Source organism: Eurosta solidaginis, chromosome 1, assembly GCF_040869045.1.
Source record: "Eurosta solidaginis isolate ZX-2024a chromosome 1, ASM4086904v1, whole genome shotgun sequence".
In the NCBI taxonomy this organism is placed as follows: domain Eukaryota; kingdom Metazoa; phylum Arthropoda; class Insecta; order Diptera; family Tephritidae; genus Eurosta; species Eurosta solidaginis.
In genome coordinates, this window is record NC_090319.1 from 373,938,740 (window position 1) to 373,956,894 (window position 18,155).

The following is an 18,155-nucleotide window of genomic DNA, read 5'->3' on the forward strand; positions in this document are numbered from 1 at the left end:
ATTGTTATTTTTTAATTTTTCTAAATTTGAAAAATTGTATTTTGTTTTTTGGAATAGTAAGTAGAAAATTTTTCAGACAACCTGCCATAGCTGCGCAGATAGATCCATTTCGAAGGGTGCTAAGCCTTCATCATCAGTACGCTTTAGGCATGCTGCGCTAACCATTTAGCTATACAGCGGTGGTTTGTTTGACTGGCAAATTTGCTACTTCTATTCCTTTTTACCAACTATATTTATTCAGTGTTGCGCCATCTGGTGCAAATCACTGATAATGCTGGATTTTTGTTTATTGTCAATTACTTTGTTTGACATTCCCAAGTGCTCATCCAGCATTATCAGTGATTTGCACCAGATGGCGCAACACTGAATAAATATAGTTGGTAAAAAGGAATAGAAGTAGCAAATTTGCCAGTCAAACAAACCACCGCTGTATAGCTAAATGGTTAGCGCAGCATGCCTAAAGCGTACTGATGATGAAGGCTTAGCACCCTTCGAAATGGATCTATCTGCGCAGCTATGGCAGGTTGTCTGAAAAATTTTCTACTTACTATTCCAAAAAACAAAATACAATTTTTCAAATTTAGAAAAATTAAAAAATAACAATAATTATCATTAGAAAAAAAAATTATTGTTCTGGCCTTGAGCTCGATTCGAACCTTGAATGATTTATCAATAGGCCGATAAAAACAAAAACAATTATTTTGTTTTATTTTAATTTAATTTATTTTATTTTATTTTATTTTATTAAATTTTATATTTTATTTTATTTTAGTTAATTTTTTTTATCCCATTTTATTTTATTTTATTAACTTTTTTATATTTTATTTCATTTCTTTTAATTTAATTTTATTTTGTTTTATAATTTCATAATTACGGAGGCCTAAAACAATAAATTAAGTGGGACTATCTTTCACCTTGTGACTAAAAAAAAAAAAATTTTTCATTTGAAGTGAAACTTAAAAAATAAATCGTAAACACATTTTTCGTAGAGTACAAAGAAATGCTCTAATTTAAACGAAAACAACAGTACCGATCGCTAAAATGAGTTGACATGGAATGCACCTTAGTTTTTTATTTTTTTTTTTTTCGAGTTATTTATATCTTTCTTCCTTAAAAAATTAATTTTACAAGCTCTCAATAAAAAGTAACACATTTTTTTCCATTTCCACCATTCTAAATAAATACGTTTCCTTAACTCCAATTAGACATCGGTCATCCCCCCACCGCTGCTTTGCTTATCGGTGGAGGTCACCAAATTCTAATTGGACAATTTTCGTCACAACAGCGAACACAATTTCGAACGCTTCTTGGACTTGTCGGTTGTGCACAGCGTGCCTGCTGACGAAGTGGATGACGAAGCTGACATCTGACTGGGAGCGCCCGCGGACGATGCAGTTGGTTGTGATGGACTTGTTGGACTTTTATCATCTAAGTCTTCGCTTACATGTGAATCCAATAATTTGAATGAGGATCTCTGTTTTACACCATCCATGCTATTGTAGAGTGTTTTTGTCAACTTTGAACGTACCGCTTTGCCGAGCGCGCCTGTTTTTTTCATACTCAGCCGCGTACGGTGATGTTCCGGTGTTGATGCATCGTCGCCATGTTGTTGTTGCTGCGCCTGACAATTAAGTGTGGTTACGGTGAATTCGATATCTTTAATCTCTTCGTCGGCGCAGCCTGTAAAATGCAAAATATAGTGATGATGGGGTGATTATCAGGGATCGCAAATAACAAACAAAAGATTTTGTAGTTTGCTCAAAAAATAGCAATGAATTTTTTTATTTTTTTATTCTGGTCTAAAGAATCCAAAATGACTAAAAATAAATATTATATTTCGACCAGAGTAAAAAACTTGAAAAAAAACTGTTTTTTTTCTGACAGACAAAATTTTAATTAATTAATAATAAGGGATTTTCATAAAAGCACTAATTAGCAGGTCTTACGAAAAAATTAGAAAAAGTTCTTACCAGAAAATTCTTCCACTGGTTTATCGATAGTATCGTGATCGATCCAAGTTAGCCCCATTTCCACTTTCTCAGCCAAATCTTGCCAATTGCGTCTATTTTCTAGAGTACCTTCATACAGTGGCGTTATCCAAGGAAAAGTGTCGCAAAGCACGCGATAAAGAGGCAAACAAATTACATCTATAAAACCTACTTGCATTTTTGGTAGCTCATCTTTGCGTTCACTAAAGAGAAAATGTTTGCTTATTATTGTTAGGATAAAAGCTGTACGACACCTCCAAATCACTTACCGATCCATCATAGCTATTGGTTGAGTATTCAGTTGCAGCTTCTCAAGATCACCCTGATCGAAAAACTCATCCGCCACAAGCTTAGCCAATCGATGTTGTACTTCCCAAGGCTTTGCTATGGCACTCACGTCACAGGCCGTCATCATCATGCCGCATAATACTAAATGAAAAAAATGTAAGGTCATGCAGTGAAAGTGAGCATTTGCTCAGACTCGATTTTCTGAGTTGGAATTGCTTCTGTCATTTTACTAAAAAAATCATGTCTATGTGACGTCACAGCATGCCGCTTAGCACTAACCTAAGAAAGCAATGGGTCAGGGCATAAAAATTGGGAATTTTTCCAGATTTGATTTTTTTAGTAAATGCAAGTTATTTTTTTTGTAGGAAAGTTGAAGCAAGTCACCTTTCACTTCGAGTCGGAGAAATTACTCGCATTTTATAAATGAAGTCCGATATATCAACGCCTTATTGGAATATTACCCTATCGCGGCTGCCAATTCGAAAACGCCTCAAAATTTAAAAATAAATGAATGATAACGATAAACTCCGAATCAAAATTTACTTAAAAAAATCTCATCACAGAAGAATGTGCAGAATTTTTGCTGGGATAGGGCATGTTTGAAGCTGATTCTGAAGTGCGGACTATTAAAACTAGTCCATGTATATGATCATTTTCAAGTGTTAGCTCAGAAAGGACGTTTTCGAAGCCAGGATAGGGCTATAATCCACTCAGCAGTCGATTTAGGTCCGTCGTAATGCAGATCGTAGTTTTCTGCCCAAACTTACATTCTTTTTTCTCTTCACTTTGCCAATCAAATTCGCCATTATCGACAAGTTCCAGAAAGGCGTTACGTTTTTTGAAGTACATTGCGAGATCCGTCGACAATATAGCATTTTCGACCGTTTTCATAACAGAACGGTAGTCTTCGGGCGAAAGCGCCTAAAACACAAAGTCAGGGGTTATTTGAAAGTAGATTAAAAAAAATTATACAACAGATTCCTTCAATGCTTTTTCTTTTTATCACTCTGTAACTTTCTATGATATCTCATATCTCACCTGAAATATATTATTTCCTTCAGAATTCAAAATCATTACGCACTGATCAAAATGATGATGCTCCATTGTGCTTGTCGTATATAAAATAGCCAATGGTGACTCAGTTTTGGTTTGAAATGCATTATTTGTACCGCGATGATCGAGATCGTGACATAAACAAGCCACCAGTAGACCCAATATTTCCAAATCAGTCATAAAACGTTCCATCTTTCCAGTCTTCAACATAGCAAACATGGTTTGTGTTACATTAAGTGCATGACGCCAATTATGATATTTTACAGGACGGTAATTTTTACGTACACTCAGTACCCAACGACAGAGGACCTGTGAAAGTGATAACGAGATTTAGAATAATTTTATAAGTTCCTTAGACGTCGACTTACTTCGTAGGGTATTTGAAATTGTGCGACTAGATTGCATTGTAGAAACATGCGTAGGACAGCTCGACAAGTGTCATCATCACAGAGATTAAAGTCTGTAAGAGAAAGTTATTAATAATAACACTGTGCAAGAACCGGCTGGGTATTGGACCAAGCCCACTTTTTTGTAGAGATTGAGCCTTAGGTAGACAAAGTAATATCTCCGTTTTTCGAAGTTACCCTCCAAAAAATAGATATCGGGTTTCGAAGTTCGAAATTCTACATTTCGAAATTAAAAAAGTGGTCCGATATTTCCCTTATTTGAAGGGCTCAATTCTTTTTTTGAGAAATTTAGTATAACAGCTGTTAGTGAAAAGCCAAATAGTCCCTTGATAGTGGCTACTACTTTCATGTCTGCACATACTCTCCACTGGAATTGCTAGTACTGTAATTTTTCAGAAAAAGAATTCGGCCATTAAAATAAAAGAAGAAGGCGGACCACTTTTTTAATTTGCTGAATGCGGTAAAAAAAAAATTCGAAATGCAGAATTTCGAACATCGAAAGCCGATATGTAATTTTTGGCGGCTAACTTCCAATACCCAGAAAAAAATTTGATTTTGTCGCATAGCGTAATAAAATACAGCATCAGTGAAGTATTCGAAATTTCGATGTGTAAATAATCTTTACCCTCTAAGTTACAAGCATGTGAGGGAACTTTGACACACCGGCAGACTATATAAATGGTTTTAGACTAACGCATGATGTATAAGATCGCTTTTAACTTATTGTAAGTGAGCTGCAGTTGAATACTCTTTAAGTGCGAATTTGTACTACAAATCTAATCTACAACAACGCTTAAAAGAGGCGGAATATGTTTGCATTTAATTCTAATTCAAAAGGAAGAGCCAACCAAGTGAGGTTCAAGTTACACCTCATCCAGTTACAAGTTCTCGACAAAAGTGGCAAACACGAACAGACTACAAATCAGGCGAGTTCGATTTGGATGCTTTGAAGGGTCATATCGATGGTTTGCAACTGCTTCGACGAGCAATCTCCATCGTTTCTTGATGGGGGCATACTTTCCGGAATGCGCCGATACGACGAACGTTACTATACAGGAGAGTCTCAATTGTTTCCTGATATTGACCTCACATACATAGTATACCAGATAAGATTACTGAATAATTTGAAAATCAGCAGTACCTGATGCCAGTCGTTGACGCCAAACTGGTGCCCCGTCTATTTGAACCCGTTTCAGAATGTTTTTTTTTTAACGGATCCAAGTGAACTTGACCATTCTGAAGTGAAACATTACTGGTAGGAAGGCTAAGAGAGTTGGCTTCAAAATGGAGAAGGGAACTGAGGCTAGGCAATGTTCGAAGCATCTTCGGAGGTCAGTCTGACTTTCTGACTAGTAGAGAGAGCACATAGACTGCCAGGACAGTACAGTCTCTGTCTTCACTAATGTAAAGGCCCCGGATATAAAACTTAGGCGTCAAGTCTCACTGTATCTGCGTCCATAGGCTATCTTAATGTCTCTTTTTGCTGAGACCCCGAACTAAGCAATACAGTAATGAATGCATTTCCTGATGAGATGGCCAGCAAAAGTTCTGGAATGAATGTATACGAGGCGCATACGACCACCACAATGTAATCATTTAAGGAAAGTCGAAGAAGATCAACGAATTTGTTGCGGACCAACTGGGATATGACTGCGAGACCTCAAGTTCCTCAAGGAACAAGATTTATTCTTAAAGAAGTGCGTATTGAAAGTACTTGCGGGCGTCGTCACAGGTCACTGTGCTATCGCACCCTTGCCTTGCTCATGGCGTATACCAACAAAAACACTCTGCAGAAAGTGTGAGAAATGCAGACAAGGTAAGGAAGGTGCATTTTGGATGGTGGATTATTGAAGACTAATTAAGAACTATCTTGTTAGACGAAGGCATTCACAATGCAGACAAGTTTTCTGAGTGTAGGTATGAATAGTTCTCATGGACGCTCTTTCAACCCCGCCTAATTTTCCACAAAACCATATTCTCGAAGTCTTTGTTACCGGAAATACATATTTTTCTTCAATCGTAACCTGTTGATAATAGGGACTTCAATTTCGAAAATGCTCGAATTCCGAAAAGATATCTAACATAAATATTCGCTTAATATCTGACACTTACCAATAAACTTAAAACTATAAAGATCATAAGTTTCAGCCGACTCAATTTTATCACAAACCAGTTTATTAGTATGATCAGCGCTCGCCGTCGCATGATAGGACAAACATTCCAAAGCTACCTTTTGTTTGGCCATCAACTTGCAGGCGCTCTCATACATTTGGGTGTTGTGTATGCCGAGACCACAAAATATAGCGAAAGCTTCAAAGATAGAAACATCCGAATCTGTGAAAGGTAAACCGGTTCCCTGAAAAAATTTATGAACTTTACAAAATGCCGGCAACAACTGTAAAGTAAAGTGAAAAAGTAACATAAGCATATTTATCACTCCCTCACCTTGTTTATCAATTGCGCTACACCAATCACCGTCTTCTGCGCATTCACTATTGGCATACACAAGATCGCTTTTGCCGCGTCAATCTCATTTTCGGTACGTATTTGATTGTGTTCGCGCACCCACTCATGCACATCACTGATATTCACCGTTTGACCGGTGGTTGCAACAAATTGCGCTATTTGTGCCAAAGTTGAATTGCATAGATCATTAACAGAGGGTCGAGATATATTTGCCGATTGATTAGAGGCACCTAACTCGAAGAGCACTGTAAACCGGGTGCGTGTTTTCTGCTATGGGTAAAAAGACAATAACTAATCCTTTAAAAAGTACGATTTTTATTAATTTTCAAACTCACCTTATCGTCTTTGTCATTGTTTTCAATATCTTGAATAGCACGATTAAGTCGATTTTGTAGCTGATTTGGTTTTTCAATTATTTTCTCCAAATGACTCTGCAATTGTATGGCACAAATTATGATATGCGTAATATTCTTTTAGCGATTCCTTTAAATCACACTTACCGCCTCACAACAATCCAAATCTACTAAAAATACCGCACATCTCTCACATTTCAGCAACTCACGCGCTTCGGTCATAATTTTTGTCACTAAACATTCCAAATTATTTTGCTCTTCAAATATATTACGTGCTAAACTCAAAAGTATTTGATTACGTCGATATTCTTGGACGGACATTTCGAATAGTTGCGCATTTTGTATGCCAATACCACAAAAGGTTAGGTAACGTCGGAAGATCTCCACGTCATGCTCGTCAAATTCCATAGAACCTATTAGAATCATATAAAGTATGTTTGCGTCAAACTTTCAAATCTGTAAAATCTAACATAAATTGTTGCTTAAACTTAGTGTAGAAAGAGAAGAGCATGAACTGCTGTTCAGATACCGTGCCGTGGGAACGAAGGCATAACCTAGCAAAGCTTCAAGACAATGCTTAGCTGAATCTCTAACTCTTAAATACAAACTTTTTTCCCTTGGCAAGATAATATCCCGGCAACTTTAAACTCCGCCAAGACATAATCCAGACCATCTTTCTGTTATAATAGAACATATACCGAAAGGTTTACGGACTTCTACGCTTTGGCGAGTACCGAAGAAAATTTATTGATGAATGTGCGAGCTTTGTGGAAATATCACCATAGTACGGTGAATTAAAACACAGCGAATACACTGGTTAGGCGATGTTTGCAAATGAAAGATGATTCTCCGGCCATTATGTTCTACAGCCGCCTACGAAAGCAGAGGAAGAAGGCGGCCCCTATTCCACTAGAAGGACCTCGTGGAAAACGATTTGAATTCTCTAATCTAAAACCGTTCAAGCGGGTAAGATCCAATCAAGTAAATGAGAAATTCCTAAGGTGAGAAATTTAAGGAACTTTAAAAAAAAAATTTATATTTGGTCGGAATATTTGTCTGTATGTTGTGTACGGATTTTGTTTTGTCGGGATTATGTAAAATCGGGATTTCGTCGTGTTTGAACCATGCATTTTGGAGTTATATAAGTCGAGATTATTTATACATCCGTATGCAAATCATTGAAAGGTTACCATATTTCTTGTATGAAGCATTATAGTGAGCCAAAGGCATCCTTGAGACAATTTTATTTTTCCGCTATTGGAAATTTGGCCCTGTGAAGTTGGGTGCTGAACTTTGTACTGAGGTCACATTTTTCAAAGTTTTTATTTATTTGAAATTTTTTCGAAAGTTTAAAAACGGGTTGCCTTTTCTAAACCATTAGATTTGGTTTTTAAACCTGTTATTTTTTTGGCGCCGGTTACTTTTTTGAAAATTGTCACTCTAGCAAAACGGCCTTGTTTTTCACACCTGGTTATCTTTTTGGAATAAGCTATTTTCTTGGATTCGGTTTCATGTTTTGAACCGGTTACTTTGCTCAAACCGTTAACTGTTTTGGAACCGCTTACTTTCATACAGGCTGCTACTTTTCTGGAACCTTTTATTGTTTACGAATCAGTAAGACCGGTAGAATTTCTGAAAACGACTACGTTTTCTGATGCGATAAATATTTAGGAATTGTTTACATTTTCCGAACCAGTTAATTTACTAAAAGCGGTTACCTTTCCTGAAGCGGTCAATTTAATAGAATAGGTTTTTGGAATCATTTCTTTGGAAGATGTTAGCTTTTGAAAAACTGACTGCTATTTTAAAACTGTTAACATTTTTTGGAATAAGCTACATTCCTGGATCCGGTTTTAAGTTTAGAACCAGTCACTTTTCTAAAACCGTTTTTCCAAAATTTCTCCAAACTTTTACTTAAATGAGCTCTTCGTTCGAGAGCACATGATTGGTCCAATTTTTTGTCAGATTTTTACTAGAATGAAACCAAAACATAGAAGAGAATACGAAAATTAAAAAAAAAATTCTTTTCTCGATCGGCGGAACAAAAATATAGCGAAAACAGCAAAACGTAACTGTAATTGCACAGGCATAGGAGTTGACCTAATGACAATACGGGAAAGTAAGATGGACATAATGCCAATATCGTTGATATTGTTTTCATTTGAATTTCGAAGTTGTGACCAGTTGTGGACATAAGGTCAATTGACGTTAAAAACGTTGAACTTATGTCAGCCCTCCTCTTTAAACACATGTTATTGGCCATAAATTCCTCTTCATCAGCTAGTTAGCAATATTTTGTTTTCACTAAACTGTGACAAATTTTCCAACCACTTACCATTTGTTTTATTGATAATTTGCGCCACACCAATAACATCACCTTCATAATTACAAATCGGCAACGATAATATCGCATTCGTTTTATAGCCAGTCTTTAAATCTATTTCACAATTGAAACGCGCATCCTTGTATGCCTCTTTTATGTTGATCATTTCTTTCGTTTGCGCCACCATACCCGCAATGCCAACACCAAAAGGTATTCGTATCTCCTCCGATTTAGCCTTCTTAACAGCATCCTTGAGCGCTACAAATGAAAAATGATTCAAAGGCAATAAAAAATAAAAAAAAAAATTCAAACATTCAATACCAAGAATTGAAGAAAAGCAATTTAGTTCATTGTATGGAAAACAGAAAAATACTCGTTTTTTGTTATTTGGTTATTTCACTTCATTTGCATACGATGACAATAGCATTGTTAATTTAACATCAATATCAGAAGCACACATACATACCTCTAACCTTAGGGGTTTATATTCTTCTAAATAATAAAAGCTTACCTGTTTTTTGTGTCACATCGAAGAGTTTTGCAATCAGGTATTTATTGTTAGGTGGTCCTTTGGCTAAAAACAATGAGCCACGATCTGCATGAGTAAGCAGACCAACATTGACTAGGATTTTATGACATAACACATCAATATCCAATTCATTGGCCACATCACGAATTAACTCCATGAACAGTTCACCTTCATCTAAGTCCATTAAATGGCGTCGGCTATCGGGTAACGCAGATGTGGACAGGGAGCGTGATTGAGACTTATATAAGAGGAAGTGGGAAAATAGAAGGAAAAGATATTGGTTAAATTCAAAATGAAAACACATATCATTGAGTTGGTCGTTGTGAAATCTGAAATAAAATCTAATTGTATGATATGTAGGTCTGCAGTTGTGTAGATTTGATGTTAACCAATAAATGCATGTGTCAAGGATTAGATTAGTTTTTAGCACGTGGCTTAAAAGAGCTATTCACTAGCAAAAGCTAAAGTGATGTAATCTTAAATAAATCATTGTAATTCAATGGATTATTTAAGCGAATACGAACGAGCACTTTGGTGTGAACTTGTGCAACGGGTTTTGTTACCTGCATTTTATAACTCATTTAACTGAATGTTGTGAAAGACTTTGAAGGATATTTTCTTGAATTTGTGATTTAAATTTGATTCTGCTATAAATCTGGATATGCGATATCCAGCTTAATTTAACTGGTAGCTCACATATACGAATCCGCTGCCACAATTCTGTGCACAAATTTTTGTTAATTCATTCATTTAGATCCCCTCGACTTCTAAGTCAAAAAGAGCTTCATTTAAAACCCCTTCAAGAAAGACACCCATACCAAATTCTTAGTTTTATAGCAACGTATCTACTTGTTTTGGGATCGAATGATGTGCCGTTGACTTTCTCTTGAAAAAAGCATGCGGCAACCACAACAATAACACCACAGAGAAATCCTGTCCCATATTTACATATAAATCAGACGCTCCAAGGCTTTTAAGAGAAATTAAGAGGAACCAAGCGAAGATATGTGTTTGCCAAACACTTATTTTTGGCAACCACGCTAAAAAAGTCTTTTATTATTACTTTAGCCGAAGAACATCTTCTTGCTCTATTTAAAAGCAAGCCTGAAGTCTTCAACCGTTCAGTAAGCGGTTTATCTTTTCCCCCATAACATTCAAATAGCAGGACTGTAAAAAGGCGCTGTTACTTGCATAGGTGAAGCTTTCCACCAGAGCGTCTATCACAGTTTCATAAATGTGCGAATTTTCGGCAGATGCGAATCAATTTCCTATTTGTCAGGGTGAGGCCCAAACGTCCTCCCTCCTGCAGTAATACAAGCCAGCTAAGCGATCCTAATCTACAATAAAAGCAAATTTATGTTCAAAAGCATTAACAAAAAAATATCAATTTGACTTCCTTTGCAGTTTGGTCATTGTAAGGTCGTTTGGTAAGAAGTTCTCAATGGCACCAAAGGCAAAAGAAGTCTCTAGGCTCGGGTCCGGAGAAAAATGCATCTTAGTGGCTCATTCTTGTATTGTTATGCTTCCTTACAATTATCTTAAGATTGACTAACCAAGCTGCTTAATTTTAGAAAGCCCACACGCGTATTGAAAGCTTCAAAACTCCAAATATTTCCACTAACCTGAATTAATGCTGCGCTAAAAATACGACAAAGGGGCGTAAGAGAGTTTCAGTGTGGATATTGAATGCTCCAGAAAAAAGTCCACACTGAGGAAAGTCTTATTTAGAAATGCCGCAGGGTGAGATATTATTTTTAAAGCTGCCCATTAACTAACTGCTTGGTGGCAATGTTTGCCAAAGTGTAGCTCTCAGATGGATGCATCAGGAGTCGAGTTAACCACCAATGCTGAAAACACCGATTTAGTTTTGTTTAATAGGAAATACAAGGTCCCGAGTTGGATTAGACTTAAGCTGATTGGGCAACCCTACAATGCGTGGCACAAAATATATAGGAATTATACTGGATAGCAAAATGTTGTGGGAACACCATGTGGAAGAGGGCGGAGAAATACTTTTGGGCACTGTGTGCATGCACGAAAGTGCGAGCGTGCACGTGGACTCTCTTATTGGGTATACAAAGTAATTGTTAAGCCAATCCTTTACTATGGGTTCATTTTTGTTCGTACAGCCACAAAAAACAGTACTTGTGTAAAAAAAACTAGAGGGGGTATGCCGATTATCAATGATAAGCAAAACGGTAGCCATGATTAACTCCGACATGGTCATATAGCGCTAGCAACTGCAACGCGTTGAGGACGTTTAGTCATAGTATTGCGCCATCTAATGTACGTTGAACACAGTACGTGGTCTCGTGCAGAGTTTCGAAAGAAATCTTGGAACCCCAATAGAGGGGGGGAGGGTGGTGGGAAGTTGGCGAAAGGATGCGGAAATGACAAAACATACGGGAACGAATTGATTCGGGTCCGCTGGATACAGTGTTCATCAAGATATGGGTGAATCCTACAAACTACCAGAGCACTGTAGTGTTTTTCAGGTGGAAATTGTACCCGTGAGAGAGCAGCAGAAATTCTGCAGGAAGCGCGTGTATGCCGCAACTGCCCAAGTGTACATCTATACTGGGTTCTGGGGGAATAAGTGATCGAAGAGAACGAAAAAGCCCATGAGTTGGCAAATGAGGTTGCAACACTCGATAAATATATGATACGCATCCCAATCTATTTGAGAGATATTAAAAGGAGTCTCAAAATCAGGGACTCTTGTTTTGCCTTGGATACCTGATTATAATTACATTACCAGTCTTACAGTAGTTGGAAAGCTAATCAACGCCAAATGTAATAGAAATGTAGTAAGCCTCGTATGCAGGACCAAAGCAACGTGGTCATAGTGACCTTGGCATACTAAGTACGAGTTCTATGATCCACTATGCATACTTCCTCAGCGCAAGAATTATATTCCATGATATTGTGACGAATATTAGTGACACTAAGTGATACTCCCATCACTAATCTGATACTAAGTAAATAAAGCCACAACAAATAAAGCGAGCTGCTACACTTGTATGTACGTAAACAAATTAATCATTATTATGTCTACACATATGTACGTACACGCAGCGGAGTACCAACGCACAAACACATGCATATATCTTATCTGAAGTGCTCACAAGAGAGGGCAATAATGTGTGCAAGCATTACTCACGCGCATATGAGAAGCTAAAAACGTAGTTGTGGCTGGTGATTTTGTAGCTGATAACTAACTAGTAAGTTCTGGAATGGAAAAGCCTAGAAATATGCAACGAGGAAAACAGACAGTATAAAAGGCGACAACAGTAGAGGCGTGAAAATCAGTTTGGTTTAAGCAAGCCATCAGTAAGCAAAGTATAAGTGTTATTGTGAAGTACTTTAATAAAGGCCATTTATGCATTATTAAATATTGGAGTTATTTACTCAACAGTTTAGCGATACGAACGTTAGTAGAAGATTTGAAATAAGCGGAATTGCAGAAAATTCGTTACAATATGAATTCCGCTTAAATAACTGGTCAACTATTTGGATTGCCTCGCCTGCCCACCATAACAAAAATACTGAGGAAAAAGCCATGATATTTTGCATAAAAAGAATTAAGACTTAAAAAAAAACCACAGTACAATAAAATTTTAGCTTTTATTCCTTTGGTAAACCTGCAATAAAACTGGAACATTTACAACTTCAGCCGGCTGCCGTGGTGTGGTGATAGCGTGCTCCGCCTACCACACCGAAAGTCCTGGATTCAACTCCCCGGCAAAGCAACACCAAAATTTACAAAACAGATTTTTTCAATTTTATCACAAGTGCGCGGTGCCACGCCCATTTAAAAAAATTTTTTCAAATTTTTTATCAAGAGTCTCAATATCAGTCCACACGTAAAATTTCAACATTCTAGGTGTTTTATTGGTAATTCTTTACTTTAGCTCACAACTGCTAAAACTCGTCCAAAAAATATCGGGAGAAGTGTCAAAAGACGCGTTTTGATCCCAGGACCACGAATCCGAAAGCGGAAATTCAAAATTTTATTTCTGTCAAAATATATTTCCAAGAAACTGAAAAATGACCCTGGAGCACTCCGAAACCGGGGGTGGGATCCATAGTATTTTTGCGCAGAACACTTTCGGCATTGGCGACCTTCGGCCGCACTTATAAAAAGTTAGCATGGGTGTGTCCAACACCGGTTTGCAGACCAAATCTATAACCTCGCAAAACACTTTTACACACAGTTTTTCTTGTGGGTACAACAAAATCACCAAAATTACCACATGAAAATTTTAAATTTTATTCGCAAATATCTCCGAAAAGAAATAAAATTTCCAATTTCCGCTGGGTCCAAAGCGCGTCTTTTGACACTCCTCAGTTGTGAGGTAAAGGAAAGAATTCCCGTATTATTTATTAAATAATCAGCTTTTTTGTGTTTTCCAAAATGTTATATATATAAACAGTGGGCGTGGTTATCATCCAATTTCGCTCATTTTCTATACCAATCTATTCTGGGTCCAGATAAGCTCGTGTATCAAATTTGGTAAAGATATCTCAATATTTAGTCAAGTTATCTTCTTACCGGACAGACGGACGGACGGACAAGGTTCAATCAAATTTTTTTTCGACACTGATGATTTTGATATATGGAAGTCTGTTTCTATCTCGATTCCTTTATACCTGTACAACCAACCGTTACCCAATCAAAGTTAATATACTCTGTGGGCAAAACACACAAATCGGACAAATTTATCTGTGTAATGTCAATTTTTAGAAAAATACCATGATTACTTTAGTGCCAAAAAAGCTGTTATATAGTGTAGTTCATGATGCTGAGCGATAGCAGCAGACAAAACACACATTTCTTTTCTACCAAATTGGCAACACTGCGGTCTACTGATCCCTTTTTATTTTCATTTCTTCGTTGTTCACTTTATCAATATCCCTCCTCTCTTCTTTCCTCCTACCACCCTCACCCCAACCTTATTTCAATCTGATGTTTCACATTAGTGTGAATATATGACTTACTAAATATATCACTCGAATGATCATTGTCACGTTCAATTTAAATAATTTTTACTTAAGCAAGTTGCTTAAAACCGAAAAAACTACGTAAAGACAAAAGTTTTACTTTGTTGTTCAGTCAGTTTTACATACAACATACAAACAACATATTTCATCCTCCAACAATCCATGACTGAAATCAAAACGTAAATACACACAAATACATGTACATACACACATATACGCAATACCTACAGGTCATCAATAATAAATGAAAGCAGAGACGTGCAGAATTATAAATAAAGAAGAAGTGGCGAATTAAAGTTTTTCAAAAGTTTTCCAGCAAGTCCACGTGTCAGTTGTTGATTGTTTACATTGCAACGCCAATAAAAGTTAAGAACTTATAAAAATTCGTTATTTTTTCTTGGCAAAGTTATGAACGAAAATTCATAAAGGACTCTTACAAACAAGCACACAAATACCCAAATCAATATTATTCTACACGTAAAAAATGTTTTTACAATCACACTCGTAAGGATTTGTGGATATGTGGCAAAGTGAAATTCAAGAATTCAAGCGGAATTTGTAATCCAAAACTGATGAATGTTTTGTATGTTTGTATTTACCAATGTATTAGCTAAAGTGCTTGTTGAAAAACTGCTGAAAAGCTTTAAATATTATTGGCAACAATTGTAAATAATTGTCTTCTTTGATGTGTCAGATGTTTATTTTTTCCAATTTTTTGCGGTTGTTGTAGCGCTAACGATATCGAAGGTTGAAGGGACCGCTATCAGCGATGATGGTCCTCTGTCTGATGTATATCCGGTACATTCCGATAACAAGCACCATTGAACCTTCTAGGGGAAAGCTGGTTTTGCGTTTAAGTAAATTAAAAATTTGTTAAAAATTATAAGCTTAACCTCAGAAATAAAACTTTTTCACGGTATACAAATATACAAGTTCATAATTAGGGTTGGGTGACAACCCTTTGAAAAATATTTTAATTAGAAATCTATTCGCGTTCTAAGGTTCGATGTGATTATATTGAATCGTTTACGAGATGATCGGGCTAGTACCTTAACGGTGCGTGTAACCGGAATGTACCGATATCCGATAAAGGACCATCATCATCGATGACGCTCCCTAAAGTCTTCGGGGAATGGCTTTTCGCTACAACAAGAAAAGGAAAAAAGCTCTGTTGCGATAGCGGTGCCGGAAGCTGTAGCCACAGAAAATCGTTGCGTTTTCGAATAAGACTGACCTCAACCCTTGATAATTCCTTCAGAAACTCTAGTGATTTATAGATGACCTATGGTGAACTCTATAATTTCAACAGTAGGTTTTTCCGTCCAGCGTTTGCTTAGGTAGCGCTAGCTCCACATTCGTGTTTCCCTACTTCTCTCTTGAGAATATGTCTATTCTGAGGCGACTGTTGTTGGCATACAATAGCCTGACTTATCTGGAATGAAATCAAAGTTAGTAAGGCTGCTGGAAGGGTTCAGAAGGGTCCATTTCAAGAAGCATGATCAGCGACCGGGCGGCAGCTTCCTTGCCCACAATACCCACTGGATGACGGCTAAAGGGTGTCACACGCAGGTCAAAGTTAAGACTGCCCTATACAGACTCAAAATTTTAAAATTGAGTTTTTTGACTTTCAATATTTAAAATCGGTAGTGCTATAGTTGGTGATATCATATATAAATTTTGGTTAAGAGGTTTCTTGCGTTGATTGGAAGTTCACATTTTAATTTATTTAGCCGCAATATGGCAATCTGAGTTGGAATCTCTGTACAACACCGCCTAAACCTTTCCAATCGGGACCAAAATTTATGGGGGATTCGAAGTGTTGACATGCGCAATACATAGCTTCCGCAGCTCAAATGTCAACCTCACCTTCGCGAGGCGAATCCTGTTACAAATATGTATGTATCATACATATGTCTAAAAGGCTCTGGTAACCCCAAATTCGTCATGGAACTAGGGGAGGGAGAGCGGTATGGTCTAGAAGATTCAATATGGTCATAATAAATTGTTCCCGAGATGGTCGCGATATTACTTTTATGGTGCTTGTTACCGGAACGTACCGGGTCCACATATATCCAGCAGAGGAGCATCAACATCCTTTAGCACTCCCCAAAACCTTCGGAAAGTGTCCGTATCGCTACAACAACAACTAACAAAATTTATATGTGATACTTTTGACATAGGTTTTACCTTCCGAAGTTGTGAGACTAGCTACCAGTTTAATTATTATTAGCGCATGCCATTCGCATTTATTTCCAATTTTGCTATAAAAAACTAAGGTGAACTATAGTAATAACATATTCATGACTCATGTTTCTCTCATCCCAAATTGCCAATGGCTTCATAAAAACAAATGCCGGAACCTGATATTCATAAATAAACGAGTCTTTATGCTTATGTGTATATTCTTCTTCCTTCCTATTTGCCTTATTCTCATCCACTGAAATCTTACATTAATGTGCACTTTTCATAGCAGATTTTTTTCTCAATTTAAATCCATTACAGAGATGCACATAAAAACAAGCGTGTTCTTGCGAAAAAGTAAAATGTGAGAAAAAAATGCTGCCGGCCGATAATCGGTTGCAATTTTTACTCATATGTGACATTAAGGAGTTACCCTCCGATCGGAGTCAGAATTTATATGTTTAAGATTGCCCTATTAGACACTATAAAAAAATTTATATTTGATTTTTTGTACACCATCCTAAGACGCGTATGCTTTTCAAGTTCTGTGGACATAAATATGTGTGACCCGGCCTTTGAAAAGGTGGCTTATGACTCAAAAAAAAACCTACTACTACTAAGAAACTGAAGAAATGCATTGTTTATCTTTAACAGCTGTTTCTCGCAATTTCTTTTTTGAGTCATAAGCCACCTTTTCATAGGCCGGGTCACATATATGGAAAAGTTACACTTAAAATAGCACAACTCCGAAGCCGAAAAATTTTGACAATCTTTCGCGGAAAACTGTCTAGTATACATGAAATATCCATACTTTTAAGAAATAAGGAAAACCAAATAGACCACAATTATATCCCACAACTGGACATATGGACATATTTTAATCCTCAGTTATTAGAGTTTTCTCTTTTTATTTAAAACTTTGGACGCAGACAAGCAGGGAGCAATGCCTCTGTCGCCCCCATTTTAATATACAATTTGTATCAACCTTTGTGAACAACTTTAGGTCGCACTGTCTTGGTTGAGTTGCCTTTTCGATATGCGTATTGGTTTGATGCCTGTATAATCGCTGTCTATTAAATGAAAATATTTTTTCAAATTATCTAACATTGGCTTTTGGTAAGCTAGGCGATTTGGCTTATAATAAAATTTTTAAATTTGAAGAAATGACGGTAGCACCGCCTCTATGAAGAGTTTGCGGCTTACGGGCAGAAAAAAAGGCGTGACTATGAAGTACTCGTAAAGTTCAATGAATGAAGTAAGGCTTGAAAACTAATGTAACAGAAATCATATTACCAGAAGCAAATATTTTCTGCCTAAGTGATGAGAGTTTCGTCGGCTTCTTATCGATAACAACCGATACCGCTATTTTTTTTGTTTTAATATCCGCTTATTAACAATAGCGAAGTTATCGTCGAGTTATTGGTTTGTTATCGCAGAGTCATCGGCTCGTTATTCGTTTGCTATCGGCTTGTTATCGACGGTTAAAGCCATAAATTTTATAAGGAATTTTCATAGGCATCTGTTTTTTAAAAAATAACAACTCTATGCCTTTTTGAAACAAATCGA

The 18,155-nt window shown here is 36.8% G+C and overlaps 1 protein-coding gene across 4 annotated transcripts in view; it reads right to left on the bottom strand.

The window, feature by feature from the left end:
• Nucleotides 1–410: 410 nt before the first annotated feature.
• Nucleotides 411–18,155, bottom strand: part of Pde6 (phosphodiesterase 6) — a 232,586-nt gene continuing 214,841 nt past the window's right edge. Inside the window, exons 5-16 of one of the 4 annotated variants that reach the window (XM_067763060.1) lie at nt 9,390–9,645; nt 8,891–9,136; nt 6,703–6,968; nt 6,538–6,633; nt 6,182–6,469; nt 5,849–6,131; nt 3,698–3,789; nt 3,315–3,638; nt 3,044–3,197; nt 2,258–2,417; nt 1,971–2,191; nt 411–1,680 (exon numbers count right to left, since the gene is read on the bottom strand). In XM_067763060.1, coding sequence (XP_067619161.1) covers nt 1,277–1,680; nt 1,971–2,191; nt 2,258–2,417; nt 3,044–3,197; nt 3,315–3,638; nt 3,698–3,789; nt 5,849–6,131; nt 6,182–6,469; nt 6,538–6,633; nt 6,703–6,968; nt 8,891–9,136; nt 9,390–9,645 — 2,790 coding nt within the window. In that variant the 3' untranslated portion in view covers nt 411–1,276. Of the gene's footprint in view, nt 1,681–1,970; nt 2,192–2,257; nt 2,418–3,043; nt 3,198–3,314; nt 3,639–3,697; nt 3,790–5,848; nt 6,132–6,181; nt 6,473–6,537; nt 6,634–6,702; nt 6,969–8,890; nt 9,137–9,389; nt 9,646–18,155 lie in introns of all 4 variants that reach the window. The other 3 variants (XM_067763059.1, XM_067763062.1, XM_067763061.1) reach the window with 3 other exon arrangements.